The sequence below is a fragment of the Gymnoscopelus braueri genome, assembly GCF_963280865.1.
Source record: "Gymnoscopelus braueri genome assembly, chromosome: 23".
Lineage (NCBI taxonomy): Eukaryota > Metazoa > Chordata > Actinopteri > Myctophiformes > Myctophidae > Gymnoscopelus > Gymnoscopelus braueri.
In genome coordinates, this window is record NC_137625.1 from 13,800,491 (window position 1) to 13,821,610 (window position 21,120).

The following is a 21,120-nucleotide window of genomic DNA, read 5'->3' on the forward strand; positions in this document are numbered from 1 at the left end:
TACACAATCCTTTCAGACAGTACACTGTACATTAGACCATTGGTTCTCAAAGTGGGGTCCGGGGACCCCAGGGGTCCTTGAGGGAGTTCCAGGAGGTTCCCAGCTAAATGATGGATAGTTAGTAAACCAAAAGGACCCTTATGGGTCTATAACTCTCAGAGTTAAATTAACAGAGTTAAATTAACATTGATTTTACAATATAAATTGGGGTCCCAGCGATAGAAATGCCATTAAATGGGGGTCCGTAGCCTAATGCATGTCAAACTGGGGGTCCTTGAAATTAAAATGGTTGAGAATCACTGCTAGAGCCGTATTATGGGGGTCCGTAGCTGGCATATCTTTTCAAATGGGGGTCCGCGGGCTAATAAGTGTCAATTTGGGGGTCCTTGACATGAAAAAGTTTGAGAACCCACTGCATTAGACACAACATCCATTCTGTTCTACCCTCAGCTTATTACTGTAGTATTGTTTTACACAATGATGGGAATGACTTGAATATTGTTGCCACCAGTAACCTTAAGCACAGTAGGCTACTTGAGTAAATGTACTTCGTTACTTTCCGCCATGTCTAATGTATTGACGTGCATGCAAATGAGCCATGTGGTCTCATAAGAATGAAAGCAAAGGCTTTCTCCATGGATCACATGACGGTCGTCTGTTACAACGGTCATGGATGAACTTCAACCTGTTTGCTCTTTCTCACTTTTTGCTCCATAAACACAGATGATGAGCCTGAATAATACCTTTTAATTCAAAGCCTTATACCACCATCTAGTGGTTAGTTTGATAATGACTTGCATTTCAACACCTGCACAGATGCTCTCATTTCCCATACAACTGTAAGAGAATAAATGAGCAGTTTAACACTGTATGTAGGCCTATCTGAGGAATAAACAAGGTTTAATTTTTTTCCCCATAACTTCACGTGGTATTATAAGCGACTTTTTTAAAGGCTTTTTCCGTTAAATTGCTTGTATATATGAGTAGGTTGACGATTTTTAAATAGCCCATGTAGGCCTATAGCCCATGTTTAAAGTGCTCTCGTGGCCGCTTATTTTGGGCTGGTCTTCCTAGACATGGTTGCTTATTTCTCTTTCAATCTGGCAACACTGGTTTCAGTGTGGAGGGAGGGGAGCTGGGGAGGGGCTGGAGGTCTAGTTCCTTAGGAGGGAGCATTGCAGTGCACTGGTGACAAAAGTAGGCTAAAAGTATCAACAACTGCAATGTAGAAATACTCAAAATTTACTTGAGTAAAAGTATTGGTATCAAAATGTACTTTAAAGCATCAAAAGTAAAAGTACTCGTTAGTAACGAGTCGTTACGCAGACTGTCGGTAGCTGACAGTTGGTCAACTGTCAGCTACCAGAAGATGTGGGACAGTGCTTTGAGACCTGAGCTGATAAGTTCAGCATGTATGTGAGTTACTGCAAGAACAAACCTGTCTCCAGTCAACTTATTCTGGAACAGGCTGGAAGCTACTTTGACCACATCCGTCAATTAAAGCATTGGTTCTCAAAGTGGGGTCCGGGGACCCCCAGGGGTACTTGAGGGAGTTCCAGGGGGTCCCCAGCTAAATGATGGATAGTTAACCATATGGACCCTTATGGGTCTGTAATTCAGGAGTGTACAAATGGAACCAAATGGACCCTAACGTGTCCATTTGATTCCATTTGTACACTCTCAGAGTTAAGTTGAGAATCACTGCTAGAGCCGTAAAAATCTTCTCTTATGGAGTCATATCTGGCATATCTTTTCAAATGGGGGTCCGCGGGCTAATAAGTGTCAATTTGGGCGTCCTTGACATGAAAAAGTTTGAGAACCACTGAATTAAAGACATGGAAGCTACTTTGACCACATCCGTCAAAGACATGGTCTGGGCCTGGCCAGTTCTATTGACTCCTACCCAGGGGTGCAATGCTCACTGGGCGGCCTTGCACGGCGTGCCGGAACCTATTTGACCAGGACAAGCGCAGGCACACGCATATAGATTTAAAACTACTTTAAATTCACACTTCAACAAAGTTTACAAAGGCTCCCGACTTACGCCAGGTAGGCTACATTAACATAGGAATTAGCCTAGAGATGCATATCAATTGTCCATTGTGTGACCTAATAGTGTAGGTGTTAAGCGACGTGCGCGTCACGTCATTAAAATACAGTGCAAGCACCCAAATGAGCATAGCAACACTGCTCCTACCTCATCAAGCCAGTACAGAGACTCACAAAGTACCAGCTCCTGCTAAAGGACTTACTGTCTTGCTGTGAGGAGGGAGAGGGAGGAGACATTAAAGGGATATTTGACTTTCAAAAACACTTTTCGTCATTTTATCGTCTACTCAGGCTTTTGTGAACCCCCCAGACCGTTTTTAAGTTGTTTGATTCAGTATTTAGATATTTGATATTCATTTTATCAGACACGCCTCCTTCCTATACAAACCCATTATAACTTCGAAGTTCAAACTCCATTTTTAACATGTTAGATTCATCAAAAACACCCGTCCTTGGTTCTGGTGACTCACCCTGCCCTCCTAATACGTGAGGGGGCAGTGTTTTTTTGATAACTTTTTTCATTTATTTTTTATATATTTTTTGGAAAATGAAAAAAAATTAAATACAATAAAGAAATTAAATAAAATAAATGAAAAAATTAATCGAAAAAACACGGCCCCCTCACGTATTAGGAGGGCAGGGTGAGCCAGCAGAACCAAGGACGGGTGTTTTTGATGAATCTAACAGGTTAAAAATTGAGTTTGAAGTTATAATGGGTTTGTATAGGAAGGGGCGTGTCTGATAAAATGATTATGAAAAATATCGAAATACTAAATCAAGCAACTTAAAAACGGTCTCGGGGGCTCACAAAAGCCTGAGTAGACGATAAAATGACCCAAAGTTTTTTTGAAAGTGAAATATCCCTTTAAGGCTGCTTTGGAGGTGATGTTGAGTTTTCCCAAGAAAGCAAACGATGCCATGAACATTGCCATGTTGGAGGGTTGTGAAGAGAACCTGGATGCCCAGGGGGACTTAATCCTTCACGACCGTTTCCAGGCCTGGAACCCAAAGTCCATCATCCGTAAAGGTCTCATGTCTCTCAACCGCAAGGGTCAGGTCTGGCAGGGTTCACCTGCCAGAAACACCAGCACTGTCCAAACCCCCCAGGAACAGTACAGGACAGACAGCCAATCTACAGCCTCAGGCCTTGCTCTGCTTGCTGCAGTCCAGCCGTCCAGCTCAGAAACTTTCTGGCAACACACTGTGGAAATGGCTGACCAGCCGCAGTATCAGGCGGAATTAGCAATGACCTGACTGAATTGCAATGACTGAAACACTATTGTATATATTGTACATATTATTACCTTTGATTATTGTTTTATTATATTATGCCTATATGTTCTTATTATCTGTGATTACTATTTTCATCTTATTATAGTTAATTAATGTTATTATCCTGTGATCAGTTATTGTATTATTGTATATAGTTATTACCTGTGGTGACAGTAGTAAATAAACCAAGTTCAGTGAACTTGCCAGACTACACACTAAAATCCTGAATTTAATTGGGTATATTGTGTAATTATAATTTAAATCTTCAGAGCAACTAGTAAAGCTGTCAAATAATTGTATTGGCGTAAAAAGGTACATCATTTGCCGCTGAGATATACTAGAATAGAAGTATAAAGTATCAAAAATGTAAATACTCTGGTTAAGTAAAAGTACCTCAAAATTGGAGTACTAAATGTGCATACCTTAGTTACTTTCCACCACTGCTGTAGTGTTGTACTAACAGTTTGTCTGTTGTCCTCATAAGGTTTCAGCTACTGTGAAAGAGAGTTCTATGATGTTTAACAGGTGTCCTACCCAAGCCTCAGCCACATTAAAAGCATCAAAATGACAAGAGCATTGTTGAAATAATAAAATGTAGTTAAGCTACATTTTGGAATATTGTGTGATTTTCCATACATTAGTCTAGAACTTAGAGGGAGAATGAAAAAAAACATTGGGTCAAAAGGAAAACAGGTACAACATGCTGATAAAAATTATCCAACTCATTATCTTATTTCTCATTCACAACACATTGTGGTGTATTTCGACTATTCAACATTGACTAGATGGTGTAAAACATACTTTTTATTAAACATCAAAATATCAATCAGCATCAATCAATCAATGAGTAGCAAGTACATATAATATAATAATAATAATAATAATAATAATAATAAGGCTGCTGTGAAAAAGGTCTATTGTTGAACATCTTTAACTTGCAAGGACTTAAAGCTATCACATAATATGTGAGAAATACAAACTGCCACAAAATAAACTTACTCGTAGTTTGATGAGCACAGTTTATAAATTGTATTCATCTTTACTTAATGAGAGATTGATGGAATTTTTAGAGAAAGAACAGCTTCTGGTAGAGGAGCAGAATGGCTTTCGTAAAGCCAGGGCTTGTATTGACCACATTTATACAGTATGTGCCATAGTAAGAAATAGACTGAAGGTAAACAAATCAACATACGCGTGCTTTATTGACTTCCAAAAAGCCTTTGATTTTGTCAATAGAGACCTTCTTGCCTATAGATTGATTAAGACTGGTGTAGATTGAAAGTTTTATCAGGCAATTAGCTCACTTTATAGTGCACCACAAGCATGTGTAAAGGTAAATGATGCTTGTACCAACTGGTTTCCCACACCATCAGGAGTGAAACAGGGGGACGCTTTGTCCCCTACCTTGTTCGCTGTATTTATTAATGATTTAGCTAATCAAATCAAACCACTAAATTGTGGAGTCAAATATGGAAGTGAATATGTCAGCATTTTAATGTATGCTGACGACATTATCTTAATAGCAGAGACAGAAGTTGACTTACAAAGAATGCTAACATGTGCAAGTAACTGGTGTAAAAAATGGAGACTTTTGATAAATGAAAAGAAAACTGAAATCATGCATTTTAAAAACCCTGCCATGCACACAAGTGACTTCCAATTCCAATTTGGGGGATCAAAGTTGAATTATACAAAGTTCTATAAATATCTGGGCTTTTATTTGGATGAGCATATGCATTTTATAAAAGGAACCACTTTATTGACAGAATCAGCAAATAGAGCACTAGGAGGAGTCATAGCTAAAACAAAGATCCTGAGGGATATGGGTTTCTCTACCTACTCCAAACTATACCAGGCTTGTGTGTGTCCAGTGTTGGATTACGTAGCAGGAGTGTGGGGATTTAAACAATATCCTAAAAGTGAGGCTGTTCACAATAGAGCTATGCGGTACTTCTTGGGAGTACACAAATTTACGCCAACCCTGGCCATCATGGGAGATATGGGGTGGGAACCCAACGAGGTACGGTGGAGTGAGCACATGGTACGTTTGTGGAATAGAATACTGGGGCTGAACACCAATAGAATTGTAAGAAAGGTCTTCGAGTGGGACATTTTGATCAAGGGCGCATGGGCTACGGACATGTATGACATTCTTTTGAGATCAGGGTATGAAGACCATTTTCATAATAAAGAAAAAGTAGAGACTATGGTAATAAAAGAAACTATTTTTCAACAAATAAAGGACAGATGGGCTCTGGATATATGGTGTAAACCAAAGCTCCGTACTTATTGTGACATAAAGCATGTCTATTGTACAGAAAATTATGTATTGTATCATTTGTCAAAAAAGAAACGAAGCCTATGTGCTCAAATCAGGGCTGGCATACTTGGTCTTCATATTGAGACGGGTAGATATGTAGGCACGGTTGAGGAGGATAGATTATGTGGTTTGTGTGATCTTAATGAAATTGAAAATGAAATGCATTTTGTTTTGTATTGTCCATTCTACAACTCTATCAGGCAGAGACTTTTTAATAAGGTAGATCCTAAATATGAACTTGTGTGGTTGGAGGATTCAGAGAAACTGAAATGTCTCTTTCAACATGATATTTTTTCATTTGCTTCATTTCTTGACAAGGCCTGGTCAATGAGGAGGAGGGCAATTTATATGTAAAATGGGATTTTCTTTTTTTTGTTCTTATTTTGTTCATATAAGTACTATACGCATGTTTTATTTAAGTGGTATGTTATAAGGAAGGACGTAATATGAACAGGAAGGACTGTTAATGGACTGTTAATGTCTTGTTTTCTTTTTGTGTAATGTGTCATATAATCCCATATGGGATGGGCCAAAATGGTGGCATGACACGAAAATAAAAATTTTATTCATTCATTCATACTCTATAAAATATTATATATAAAATATACTAGCATTTTAATTTATTCAGGGCTTGTAGCCTTTTGCAAAGCATCCCATGCTGGCTAGAGAGTGGAAACGTTTCAGAAGAATCAGATTCTCAACTGTCACATGCCCCAAACCTCAAGGAAACAGGACCAGATCTTAAGAATTCTGAAATCAGAGTTTTACCAGGGGTTGAAAGATGTAGTGTGCCACCATGTGGCCAGTGTGGGTATTGCCCAAACCAATGACTATAAACCTATAAACACGATGTTGGAGTTGACTTGTCGTCTCACTCGTCTTAGCACAAAGAATTACTCCTGTCCATCTGGGTCTCTCAAAGAGCACTTCTCAGTACACCACCACGTACTTAAGTTCAGAGTAGATGAGGGGGAACATGGCTGTGAAAGCACGGTACAGGATGGCTCCGCTCTTGTAAGGCTCAAGGTTTTGTGTTCCAGGACTCAGACTTGAAGTTGAAGTAAATAGCATACAAGGCCACAGCAAACAAGTGTCCGATAAGAGTCATCGGTTTGGGCGACAACCTGGTAAAGGTAAAGACAAAATCACGGTGTTATTCATTAGAATTTTGATGCAAACTACGTAACTGTTGATGAAACTCAAACTTTCAATCAGAACATTATGCAATTGTGGTGGGAGAACCGAAGAAGGAAGTTATCTGTGTAAATGAGGTATTTATCACAGTAATGTATGTTATATCATAATTAATGGGGAAATAATTGTGTGATGCTCACACTGACAGAAGCCCAATAAACCCAGCAATGCATTCTCAACCAAGCTTGAGGTACTAGAAAACAAAAAACAGCTACATGGATGTTTCAAAATACTAACTAATACTAACTTTATGCTAAAATTGAAATTTTTGCAAATCTTCGTTAGTATCAGTATCAGTATTCATTGTACACAAAAGCAAAAACCTTTGATAATGTTTTGCATTAATGTCAGAACCTGACCTATAGCATCACAGTTCCGTGTGGACTGAAGTACACTACTAATTTACTATCGCTGCTAACATTTTTACTTGTAATACACCTTGTTTTATCTTATTTTGTTTTTATATATTGTTATCACAGTGTGCGGAGCATGTCACACCAACATTTCACTTCATATAGTTGTACAGACAGGTTTCTTCTTTATAAACTACGGGGTGTGCACAGTGCACGCATTCAAGGGCCAAAAACGCTTTGACTGAAACACGCAGTCTAATCAGCTAGAGCAGTGAGCTCCAGTGCATGATCACGTGACCTCAAGGACAAGTCCATCTCAAACTAGAAGGAAGCGTTCCAGATATGGAACGCTTCAGTGTATATATTTCACTGTTTCACTTAAGTCCTTCGGACCTGGCTTCCAACCATTCACTACACATTTGCTTTCTGTATCTGATCGGCCCAGGAAGGAACAATGATTACTCTGATTAGTTTAAATGAATACAAAAGACTTCTTCTGATAATCAAAACAAGACAGAGGTTGTCAATGCCTCTGAACCAAGAAACAAAAGGTTTATCAAAGTGACTGTTGTGCCTCTCACCTCCTACAATGGCCAGGAACTCTGAACTGATTGCATTACAGCTGAGCCCACACTAAGTTGGGTGAAATCTCTCTCTGGCTTACATTATTTGACCAAAGGTCAAACTCAGTCCTAAGTACAGACCTTCAAGTGTTTTACCAATTACATGAAAAATCATAGAAATGTCATATTCTTGTGTTTGAAACGATACTTTAGTCCTGGATATACCATACAGACTCTGTGAATACCTGCAGTGTGGCACTATCGTCGTAGAGATCTGGAATGTTCTTGAGTAGACTCCTCCAGATGTGCACGCCATTGAGGGCCACACTCATCATGCCTCCTCCTGTCAGTGGGTGCTTCAAGTTGTAGATGTCTCCCAGGAGTAGGGCTCCTGGGAATAACAAGTTTTATACTTGATTTATACTTTGTCGTATGACAGTGTCGCAAAGATAAACATAGAGAGGAAGACAAAGAGAAACTAGACGCGTCGCAATTCAGGGCAATTGCAGAGTGTGGTTGCGCCGACGCGAGTCGCGGGTCGCTGCCGCCGGGACTCGAGGCCGCGCCAATTACATTGTCACATAACTCCTGAGATCACTTGCGTTTCATTTTGAGAGGATTGATCCCCCCAACATAAGTTTTTTGCATCAAACAGTTACATTTTGAGCATTTGTGGCGCCCCCTATGGATCAAAGTGGAAATGCTTTTGGGGATTTGTTGAGTAAACCACCCTTGACATGTGATTCAAATTTGGGATCGACTGGACGTTTTGTTCGTGATTTGTGGCCTTTTTTGTAAAAGGGGCCCCTTCCGCTAAATTTGGAAGCCATTTACGGACGAACGGTAATGACTATCAAAATTCCGCTTGGAGGTGTTTATCGCATGGGTCCAAAGATCATGTGTACCGATTTTTGAAATTTGGACAAAATATATGGGAGGAGGAGCTAAAAGTGTGTTTTGAAGAAAATTCAAAATGGCGGAAAATCTATCCTGACGCAAATGGGCGTAGCCTATATGGGGAGCTGCGTCATAACCCAAGAAATCCAGGGGTAAAGATCTTTTCATTCTACCACCTACGGTTCAAGAGTTATAGGCCAAAAGGTAAAGTGGGCTGTTATAGCGCCACCATGTGGCCGACTGGTGTGATTATTTTTTTAAATAATTTTGCAATAAACTATTAACCTCCCCTCCAAGTCTTGTAACTGTAGACCTTACGGTTTCCGAGAAAAAAATACTTCCCATTAAAGTGGACGGGGAAATTTAATGCACTAATAAATCAATATCAATTAAACTATGTAACCAATCTCTTAGCAAAGCAGTCTAGTCCCGGTGAAGTTGGTCATTATGACATATGGCACGAAATTGGGAAAAATAAACTGTGGGAGAAATAGCGCGCAAGAAAAAAGTTTATCTAGTGAAATAAAGTCGGTAGAGTACTATAGTCTGGTTGCCCATTCGGGCAACCACACTAATAATAAAGTCGGTAGAGTACTATAGTCTGGTTGCCCATTCGGGCAACCACACTAATAAAAACTATAATTGGAAAGGTCAAGTTGTGTCCTTTTTAAAACCAAGAGAGGAGTCGTGGTGAGCATTAACCTCTCTCCTCTGTGTTCTAGTCTCTGTCATCTGAAGTGATCCTGGAGTCTCCATCACGTACAAGGCCATCTGTAAGAACGGTGTGGTGGGGACCGGGGACAATGGGAGGAAGTGCTCCAACATCTCCATTGGAGATGAGGTATTAATGCATCTTAACAACAGAAAGAATTGGAAGAACTCAAGATTGCATTGTAAAAACAACAACTCTGGAATGTTTTATACACATTCTGTCTGAAATGTGAAAAGAAACTTAGTGATGACACTTTAATCTTCCTCTGTTTCGCAGGTGCAGTTTGAGATTTCCGTGGAGTCTCAGAAGTGTCCGTCTCACGGCAAAGCAGAGAGCTTTAAGATCAAGCCCCTGGGATTCACTGAGGATGTGGAGATTGGGCTCAAATTCATCTGCGACTGTCAATGCTCCAAAGGAGGAGAGCCCAACAGTCGGATATGCCACGAAGGCAACGGAACCTTTGAATGTGGAGCCTGCAAGTAAGAATGAAGGCAAAAGTGTCACTCTTATGTTTCTTGTCCACTGATAGCCCATTGATCTGGAAGGATGATAGGACCACCTGACCACATTCCTTGAAATAGACAGAACAACTGAATCCCGGTTAAAGCTGTCTCAGGGCTATCTTAATAGATTGGTTTTACATTGTTGTTTTTTTTGTAACTTTAAATTTTTATTTTCCAGGTAGAAAATTCAACAAACAAAAACACAAATATGAGAATGACACATACACAGAAAAATTAAATGAAATTAAAACAAATAAAGTAAATACAAACACAAATACATACAAATGTGTGTTGAGGTAGGCGTTATAACACAAGGATTAACATATTAACGGATAACAGTCTTTTCTTTTTTTATTTATCAATAAATCAATGAGTTACATTTCTCATCAAACAGTAAGAAGTCCATTTCTTCCAGTTATTCGCATATTGTTCCGCTCTCAGCCTAAGAGAGAAGGTCAGATTCTCCATAGAGTCTATCTTGGTTTTACATTGTGCATATAGCATAAGTATAACTCACTTAATCACGTGTCAATGGTGATGTCTTGGTTTTGTAGTCTTTTCCATTAGAAAACTGGTCCAGTATTTGTCCTTGGGGTCTCTGTTATGTTATGTATTGTAAATATGAACTAGTACAGTATATGTCCTGGTGGTGTCTCTTATCATGTCCACGTGTCTTGTAAATATGAACTGGTACAATCCTGGGGCTTTGTTATGTTGTCCATGTGTCTTGTAGTATTTGACTTTGACTCGTCTCGAGTTGTCTGTCTTTCATTCTATAATAGTGAACGTGAGGCTAAATTTCCTTGTATATATTTAAGATATTATGTTCTGGTCTGCTCTATGCTTTTGTATATAACTTGTGTGTATTGAACTTTGTTCTTTCAGGTGTAATGAGGGTCGTATTGGCAGGCTGTGCGAGTGCACTAAGGACGAGGTGAGGACGGAGGATCTGGACGCCAACTGCCGCAAAGACAACAGCAGATATATCTGCAGCAACAATGGAGACTGTGTCTGTGGCACCTGTGAGTGTAAGAAACGGGACAACCCTGCCGAGATCTACAGTGGCAAGTACTGCGAGTGTGACAACTTCAACTGTGACCGCTCCAACAACAAGCTCTGTGAAGGTGAGCCTTCTGGACTGCTTTGTGCGACTCATTTTTTTTGCTATGATTTGCTTTGCAACACTCCTCACCTCTCCTCTCCTCTGCTTGTGTCTCTCCTCTTTCAGGACATGGACGCTGTGAGTGCAGAGTGTGCATCTGTGATGCCGACTACACCGGAAGTGCCTGTGACTGTTCCCTGGACCATTCCACCTGTCTGGCCACGAATGGACAGATCTGTAATGGCCGTGGGACGTGTGACTGTGGCGTCTGCAAGTGCACCAACCCCAAGTTCCAGGGCACCACCTGTGAGATCTGTCCCACCTGCCCTGGAGTCTGCACGGTGCACAAGTGAGTCTCCACATCCTGGCAGATTGGATGACAAGATGGCACTGCCAAAATCCCATTTTACAGAGTTTTCCATTTCACTCTGTCAAGATTTGTGTGGGAGTCAGAATAATGTCCCACGTCAAGAAAATAGCTATATTTCATATGTTTCAGAATGTAGAATTCTAGCAGTTTTCGGGAAAATATAAATGAGAAAGTACATTTTGAGTGGCCACAATAAATAAACCACCAGCTCGGTGGCCTTGTGTGGTCTGCCCTGAGATTTGGAGATCAGGGGTTCAATTGCGCTTAACATTGTGTCACAAAAGTGATGTTCAGGTTCCTGTACCAAGCACTATACGGTATGTTCCGGTGCTTTCCCCTGCCTCCCTCTGCACTACAGACATTGCCTATCAACGCTGTTTTGCGCAATAACTTTGGACCATATTATGTGCCCTCCCGCAGGCTGATAATTTAGGCTGGGTTTACTGATATCTTGTTAATTCAATTAAAAACAAAAATACATTTACATATTTCTCTCTCCACAGGGACTGTGCAGTGCCGGGCGTTTGAGGCCGGTGAGAAGAAGGACACATGCCAGCGAGACTGCAGCTACTTTAACCTGATCAAGGTGAAGGACCGCGACATGCTTCCCCAGCCCCAGTGGGTCAGCTTCCCCCTGACCCACTGTAAGGAGCGTGACGCCAACGACTGCTGGTTCTACTACACCTACGCTGTCCGGAACGACATCACCAAGGAGGTCTTCGTGGTGGAAACGCTGGGTGAGTGCCGGTGCCACCACGGCACTATGGAAAATGTAGGCATGTTTGACGCTAGCAGATTTGCAAGCATAGTTATATACTCGACGATACCGCATTGGCTGTTGCTGGTCAATGGAGCAACGTGTCAACGGTTACGGTGCCGCCATATTGGTTAGAGCAAGCTGTGACTCCTAATGTATGTATGCCCCATGTATGTCTATGGAAAGCAGGAGGTCAATTCAGTGGCGCAGCCAGAACGCTATTATAGGCTGGGCCTAGGCAGGAGCGGATGGGCACCTGGACCCACCTGGATGTTTTTGCAAAATCGATTGGGTGGGCCAGCTTTCTATGTGGGTGGGCCACGGCCCACCCAGGCCCACCCATGGCTGCGCCCCTGCGTCAATTCACATTGAAAATCATCATAACTTGCTGAATTGTCAACCGATTTTCAAGCGGTTTGGTTAGCTACAAATGTTAGACATGAAGTTATTTCATGATATAGGATGGTTGTTTAAATAAAAATGTGGGTTTTCATATCAAAACACCTTATCATACTTAGATTATAACGTTAATGATTATACTGTAAAACAGAAACACGTTTTTAGTCTCAGGTACATACAACTGAGGCATATTTCTTGTAGTGGAATTATGGCAAGGTGCCCTAGGCGGCTTTTGACATATGACCCCAGTGGCCAATCCGGCATCTACATATTTACGCCTATGGATTTGAAGTATATAAATGTGACATGTCCAGTCATTCATCATCATCATCACCTTTATCGTCTCCGCCAGGCCGAAGGTATGGCGAGAGAGTATGTTTTGCACCCTGTCCGTCCGTCCGTCTGTCCGTCCGTGTGTCATTCTGTCATTTTGTGTACAGCTAATCTCCGGCACAGTTGGCTTGATCGCAGAGAAACTGTGCACACATAGCCTGGTTCCAGACGAATCTGCCTTTGCAAAATTGCATGCACTTTAGCCCTCGACAGATTAGGTCTGGCCCCCCTCCATAGAGAATCTATTTCTCTCCCGCAGAGGTTGTGCGGGACCAATCAGGGCCCAGTGTCCAAATGTGGGCGGGCTTATCACCTTATTTGGAGCAATGACGTACAAGGAAGAACTGCTCTGATTCGTTCGTACAAGGAAGCACTGCTCTGATTGGTTTAGGTCTAACCAATAGAGTCCGTTTGGATCTTTTTGTAACCGCCCCTTGGCAAAAAATCTATCGTTGATAGGGACCAGACTAATATCCACGCAGTGTGTCGTGTGATATTGTCTGGCGACGCGAGGCTAGTGCACACACACTCCCTGGATGCCACTTCAGAACCTCTGCCCCAAATTTTCACATGGGCCTTTTATAGCGCCACCAGGAGGCCGATTTGTGCAAAACAGTGCTTTGACAGTGCTCCTACAGATTTTGTCCAAAAAAATCAGCAAATCAGAATCTTTAAATCAGCCTCGTGGTGGCGCTATAACAGGCCAATTTGTGTGTTTAACTATAACTGCATCAATGAGACTTTGCACGCACACTCCCTAGAGGCCAAGGAAAAACATCTGCCCTGCATTTTTCACATTTGCCTTTAATAGCGCCACCGGGAAGCCGACTTATGTAAAACATTTTTTTTAATATTAAGCCTTCAGATCTTATCCAAACATCACGCAAATCGGTACACATTATCTCTATAGTCAAGTGATCAAGACGGTTCTGTCCGATTTTTCATATTCCATCCTGATTGGCGACTTCCGAACATTGCTGGCCCACAATAACCTACCTGACCTGGCGGAGACCTGTGCTCCGAGGAGCACTTTTTTTTGTTGTCAATCGTATGGTCACAATGCTATAGCGAGAATGCTAAATACGAATTTAGAGGCATCCCAGGAGTTGAACTTGGGGTTCCCACACACGAAGCAGCTGCACTATCCTTTACTAAAAGGCCAGGCCTTCTAGCGAGCAGACCTGCAACTGTACTGTAGTGCTACATGCTGCATTAATAATGATTTGAGACAGATAATCACAACAATGCTTAGATATCTCAGATTGCATGAATTGACCATAACGTTGCATATGATTTTATTTTATTTTATGTCATTTGTTTATTTATAAAAGGGGCCATGCAAAACATAACTGTTGGTCCACTGTTAGATATGTACAGTAACTAATTTGTATATGCGGCCCATGGACAGGAAGGCATTAAAATGTACAATACTTACAGAAGCATTGTTATGCTTATGCAATTATGCACTCATGCACTGCATTGTTATGCACTCATGCTCCACTGCAAGACACATTTGCATCCCATCTCGTCAAATATGGTCAAGTGCCGCAGGCATCATTTCCAACGTAGAGTACCCTCTAGCGATACAAGGAAATAAAGCATAATATAATTATAACATTCAACATTTTCATTAGGTTAATTATAGTTTAGCTATGATTAATTATGATAGGTCAAATATGCCTAAAGTAATTTATGATGCGATGTGAGAGTGCGGACTAGCCATGTGGTGCAATGGGATCAGATGGGAACTGCAATCGGTGCCCAAATAAATGCCACTGGAGTGCACATTTGAATCAGAAGTACAACTGGGGGTCCAAAACAGTTACAGAAATTCGAACATATCAAGATGCCAAAAAGGGTAAGATGTCTGTTCAGGACATGATCTCTAAATTAACAGCTGAGTATGACGACCTGCAAATGCAGGTGGTCCAACTAAGTGTTTAGACAGACTGAAAGTTATTGCACTGAAGCCCAATACACTTTCCACTCCAGAGTGCCCACCAGGAGAACGCAGCGTTTGGTACGAGGTCCTGAAGATGATCTCCTTTTCAACATGGAAAGCGCTGAACTTCTTCCTGCTGGAGGGCTAAAGATCCAAACTGGCAGTCCATCTTTGAAGCCGTCATGAGAGTTGCAGTACTCTTCCACAGACTTTCCTCATCGGGCCTCAATGCTGATGTCATGGCCTCAAACAACTGTAAAAATAAAATAATAATACAAAATATAAAATAATTACAATTAAACCACAAAACCACTGAAACAGGAACACGACCATGTTAATAAAATAAATATCTACCACACTACACTACTGTGTGTGTGTGTGTGTGTGTGTGTGTGTGTGTGTGTGTGTGTGTGTGTGTGTGTGTGTGTGTGTGTGTGTGTGTGTGTGTGTGTGTGTGTGAAAGAAAAAAGAAGAAGAGGGTGTGTGCTGGAGATTACCTGTTAAAACTCCGAAGGGTCCTCACACATGTACCCCTGGATGCCAACTACTGTAAAATATATAATAGCAATTAAAAATCAGAAAACCTCAACTGAAACAGGAGCGCACAAAAAAATAGTTAAAAAAGCGCAAGCTGCGTTCATGATTTGAGGCATTTAGTTAAAAATGGACCAATCCTGCAAACTTTGGAAGCCAACCTTGGATGGAATATGGAAAATCAGACAGATCTGTGTTGATCACATGACTATAGAGATACTGTGTACTGATGTGCGTGATGTTTGGATAAAATATGTAGGAGTAATTAAAAAAAATGGGTTTTGCACAAATCGGACTCCTGGTGGTGCTATAACAGGGCCATGTAAAAAAATGAATTGGCACCTAGGGAGTGTGTGTGCACAGTTTCGCAGCGACCGGGCCAACGGTGCCGGAGATTAGCTGCTCACAGACAGATGGACACACGGACACACGGACGGACGGACGGACGGACGGACGGACGGACGGACGGACGGCGGGTAAAACATACTCTCGGAGACAATGAAGAAGAAGAAGAGTGTGGGTGTGTGTTGGAGTACCTTTTAAAACTTCCTGCATTGCTTCCTGCAAATATAATTTTAGGGGTTAGTGTGATGAAGCAATGCTTTGCCATTGTATTCAATGTAGCCACAGTAAAGACAAATTACAAAGCAATCCAACTTTAGTTACTAACATTTTTAAAGTCTGTGTATTGTACTATACTGCATTATGCTGACAAATTAAATCATGGCATATGAATTGACTAGCCACTCAACTAGGCCACATGTTTTAAAACAATCTGAACGCATACAGGTAAAGAAACACTAGCCTACAACTGATCAAACAGACTGTAGAGAACTGACCAAAGAAAATACAATAAACAGTATAATCTACTAATGATTTACTCTCTAAAAAAATCTGACCATCGGTTCAGGGATAGGTATCAGAGGAGACACAGCACACTGTTGATACTACTGTATGCTGGATCCTCCCCATACTCCCCGTGGTCCTCCAAACTGATGCATGAAATACAGCAATTCTGACTGTGCATTTGTTTCTTTCTACCAAGATTTAGATTATTCAGTTTTTTTTTAGTTTTTTTTAATCTACAAAATCTACATCTATCTGTGTTTTGAAAGTTGTAAAATTGTAATAGATTACATGCTATTTGTATTTTGACGGCTTGTCCTTTTAAGTGATAATGAAAATCAATATCCACAAAATCAGAGGTGTAACAATAATGTGTGATGTGCTTTATCTGTTAAGAAAAATAATTCTCAAGAATCAATTATCAATCTTTTGTAAGGTATATAGTTTGTTGTTCAAATGTATTTATATAATCCGACAAGATGAATTGTATCCATTAACTGTCAATGTGACCTGGTGAATGCTGAATAAAAGTTATACTTATTTTACCTGTATCAATGCCTCAGCTGTCTTCCTGTGTGGTTTGTTTGTTTGTTAGTACCAATTTTCAGTACTTTTACTTCTACTCAACTACCAGAGGTGGACGAAGTACTCGACCCCAGTACTTGAGTAAGAGTACAGATACTCCTTGGTCAAATTCACCCCACTATAAGTAAAAGTAGCTCAGTCAAAATGTTACTCAAGTAAGAGTAAAAAAGTAATTGTTTTTAAATATACTTAAGTATTCCAAAGTACATGCTTTGAAAAATACTTAAAGTACAAGTAAAAGTAAAAGTAGAAGTACATTTCTTAATTTTGATATCAATGAATTGCTGTAACGTTTTCACAATGAATTTATAGGACCTTGTAACTCTTGTTTCAGAGAAGTACTGTAACTCTCTGAAACCACCTGCACTGCATGCACTGATGTGCTTGCTTGTAGATGTTATACAAAGCCTTCAGAAACACCTATAAAAACATAGAAATGACTGAGGAACCAGAACTAAATACTTTTACTCCTATACACCCATACAAGATGTAACAAAGAGGCGAGCGGAGGGGGAAGCCAGAAACACGGCTAGTGTGAGAGCAGAAGTGTGGCCAATTGCATTTTAGGGAAGAAAAAAAACAGCCAACCTAAAGGCCAAACCGCACCAATGCAACTAGTCGCAGCTCCTTGCAACAAAACTGTTTTAAGGTCAACCACACCGATGCAACTCCTTGCAACTGCCATTGTAGTAGGGTCATCTGTGGCACTTCCGTGACCGTGGAGAGCAAAGGTCCGTTTCTCAATGGATTTGTCATCTAGGAGGGTTATTAAACAAATTTAGCCGGGGTGTATTTTTAAAAGGGGTGGGGAAAATTAGTGAGAGACCAAAATCCAAAATGGCTGCCGTGAAAATGAACTTTTTAATGGTTTGACCTACAATGATGCACAATACATGGTTTCAGAGCTTATTTTGGTCAAGGAATACATATTTGGTGTTTATATAATGATTTGACCTATTGTTGACCTTCAAATGCAAGATGGCTGCCAATTATGAGCTCCAAACGTTTTGTTTTTTTTCAAAATCGTCACAGAGCCTTCTTATTAGGCTCTAATCAATGAAAGCTCTGCTCATGATGAGTTGAATAATATGCAGTATAAGTAGGCCTACACAGAAGTAATCTCTGAGGTCAATAAAGGCAGCAATGGCTGCGCCACCTACAGGGCAGCGCTCCGTGGATTCTTATGTAGGGGAATACCACTCATTTTCAACGTTGAAATATGTCTTTAATACACCTTAGCTGTTGTGTGGAAATGAGAAAAAAGTCCCCCCGCCCCCTTCTATGTTGCCTAGAACTGGATAATTGATTGAGATCATGTGATCAGTGACATACGCAAGGTGTGCTTTTGGCCTCAGCCAAAAGTACACATGATCAGTGATCAGTGTCATACGCAAGGTGTACTTTTGGCCTCAGCCAAAAGTACACCTTGCGTATGTCACTGATCACATGACCTCAATCAAGAATACCTCAATATGTTGCCTAAAACTCCAGCTTGTACAAAATGCTGCCGCCAGACTGCTGACTGGCACTCGTAGGCGGGGCCATATCACCCCTGTACTGGTCTCCCTCCACTGGCTGCCAGTCAGATTTAGAATAGATTTAAAAATCCTTTTATTTGTTTTTAAAGCACTAAATGGACTAGCACCACCCTACATCGCTGAACTGCTGGGCCCCCCGGACAGCACCCGGCCATTGAGATCCTCTGACCAGAGGCTTCTCAAGGTTCCGAACGCCCGGTTGAGGCAAAAAGGCGACCGAGCCTTTTCCGTGGCTGGCCCAAATTTGTGGAACAGCCTTCACCACTGTTAGGTTCGCCCCCTCCCTGGACACTTTCAAATCCCAGACTCAAAACACACCTCTTCTCCTATAGCTTTTGATCCACCCTAGATTTTTCTCCATCCAGCCTGCACCCCCCCCCATGCTCTTATCTTGTGGTCTGTCATTGTTTTAACTTTTGCTGTTTTTGAAATGTTTTTGCAATGATGTTTATTTTTCGTCTATTTATTTTTATGTTGTTTTTTATTATGCTGTACAGCACTTTGGTCAACCTGGTTGTTTTTAAACGTGCTTTATAAATAAAATTGACTTGACTTGACTTAACTAGAACTGGATAATTGATTGAGGTCATGTGATCAGTGACATACACAAGGTGTACTTTTGGCTGAGGCCAAAAGTACACCTTGCGTATGACACTGATCACATGGCTGAGGCCACGTGATCATGTGTACTTTTGGCTGAGGCCAAAAGTACACCTTGCGTATGTCACTGATCACATGATCTCAATCAATTATCCAGTTCTAGGCAACATAGAAGGGGGCGGGGGGGCTTTTTTCTTATTTCCACACAACAGCTAAGGTGTATTATTAAAGACATATTTCAACGTTGAAAATGAGTGGTATTCCCATATAGACAGGGATTAACAGGACACAGGTGAACTCAACAGACAATCAACACTAGGATAGGCTGGGGGACTAAGAGGACACAGGTGGAAACACTGACACAATCACAAGACTGGTTAGACAAGGCAGGTAAAAGTAAGTAGGCAGACAGGAAACACTACTACAAAATAAGGGTAACAAATGAGTTGACCTTTAAATTCACCTCAAGCAACTAACCTTTCTAGCTTTGCATACAGAATAGTACGGCTATAGTGCTAATTTATTTTTGGTTCATTATGAAAATGTGATGGGATGAACTGGACACCATATTCTCAGTAGCCTACACTATTTAATGGGAAACCGCACATCAGTAACTGTTGTTTACACACAAACATTGACTTTATTGACCTCAGAGATTACTTCTGTGTACTTATACTGCATATTATTCAACTCATCATGAGCAGAGCTTTCATTAGAGCCTAATAAGAAGGCTCTGTGACGAGTTTGAAAAAAAAACACACTTTTGGAGCTCATAATTGGCAGCCATCTTGCATTTGAAGGTCAACAATAGGTCAAATCATTATATGAACACCAAAGATGTATTCCTTGACCAAAATAAACTCTGAAACCATGTATTGTGCATCATTATAGGTCAAACCATTAAAAAGTTAATTTTCACGGCAGCCATTTTGGATTTTGGTCTCTCACAAATGTTCCCGCCCCTTTTAAAAATACACCCCGGCTAAATTTGTTTAATAACCCTCCTAGATGACAAATCCATTGAGAAACGGACCTTTGCTCTCCACGGTCACGGAAGTGCCACAGATGACCTGGAGTCTGGACTCTGGAGCTTGTTCAGAAAGCTGCGGCTCGTCTGGTGTTCAACCGCCCCAAGTTCTCCCACACAACCATCCTTCTCCGCTCTCTACACTGGCTCCCCGTAGCGGCTCCCATCCAGTTCAAAACCCTGGTGCTAGCCTATAGGGCAGTGAAAGGAACAGCTCCTTCCTACCTCCGGGCTATGGTCGATGCCTACACCCCTGCCCGACCACTTCGGTCTGCCACCTCGGGGCGACTGATTGCCTCGTCACTCAAGGGTCCTTCTGGCCGATCCACACGGTCACGACTCTTTTCTGTTCTGGCCCCACAGTGGTGGAATGAACTTCCCACTGATGTTAGGACAGCAGAGTCACTGCCCATATTTCGCCGCAGGCTGAAAACTCACCTCTTCAGGAAACACTACCCTTCCTCCCTGCCTGACCTACTTGTTGTTAACTAGTTGTACGAACGCTTGTTTTCTATTGCTGTATTGTTTATTGGATTATTGGATTGTTTATTGGATCTTGTTTAGTCGATATACTTATTTGTTTTAGCTCATGCTCATTTGATTTAGCTATTTTGTCTCATCTGTTTAAGGAAATAGGTAGCTGATATATTGCACTTTTACCTTAGCGCTAGGTATACTCTTGGTTGCTTGTTTATGCAGAAAATGCACTAAAGACTTCTGGTGATTAGTAGTTTTCGTTCCCTACCTATGTTGAATACACTTATTGTAAGTCGCTTTGGATAAAAGCGTCTGCTAAATGACTGTAATGTAATGTAATGTAATGACCCTACTATTGGGGTTAATGGTTGCAAGTAGTTGCAAGTAGTTGCAAGTAGTTGCATGTTGCAACATGCATGGCGAAACATTGTTGTGGATGTGGAGTGGGCTTAAAAGTACTCAGTACTTAATAGCCTTCCTAGAAATATACTCGAGTAAAAGTAAAATATTTGTCTTGGAAATGTACTCAAGTAAGAGTAATACGTATCAAAAAAATCTAATACTCAAGTAAAGTACAGATCCTCAGAATCTGTACTCAGTACTCAAGTACATTTACTCTGTTACTGTCCACCACTGTCAACTACATCTCAGAGGCAAATATTGTACTTTTACTCCACTACAATTATTTGAAAACTTCAGTTACTAGTTACTTTGTAGATTTGGATTATTATTACAAAACATACATTA

General features: G+C 40.9%; 1 protein-coding gene across 1 annotated transcript; it reads left to right on the plus strand.

The window, feature by feature from the left end:
- Window positions 1-6,617: 6,617 nt before the first annotated feature.
- On the plus strand, window positions 6,618-14,914 carry LOC308079548 (integrin beta-1-like; the record flags this gene model as incomplete). The annotated part of the gene is made up of 8 exons (XM_080421097.1): window positions 6,618-6,634; window positions 9,387-9,489; window positions 9,637-9,839; window positions 10,749-10,987; window positions 11,092-11,314; window positions 11,630-11,652; window positions 11,839-12,072; window positions 14,748-14,914. The coding sequence occupies 8 exons, from the start codon at window positions 6,618-6,620 to the stop codon at window positions 14,912-14,914; spliced, it is 1,209 nt and encodes a 402-aa protein (XP_080277223.1).
- Between the last annotated feature and the right edge of the window lie 6,206 nt (window positions 14,915-21,120).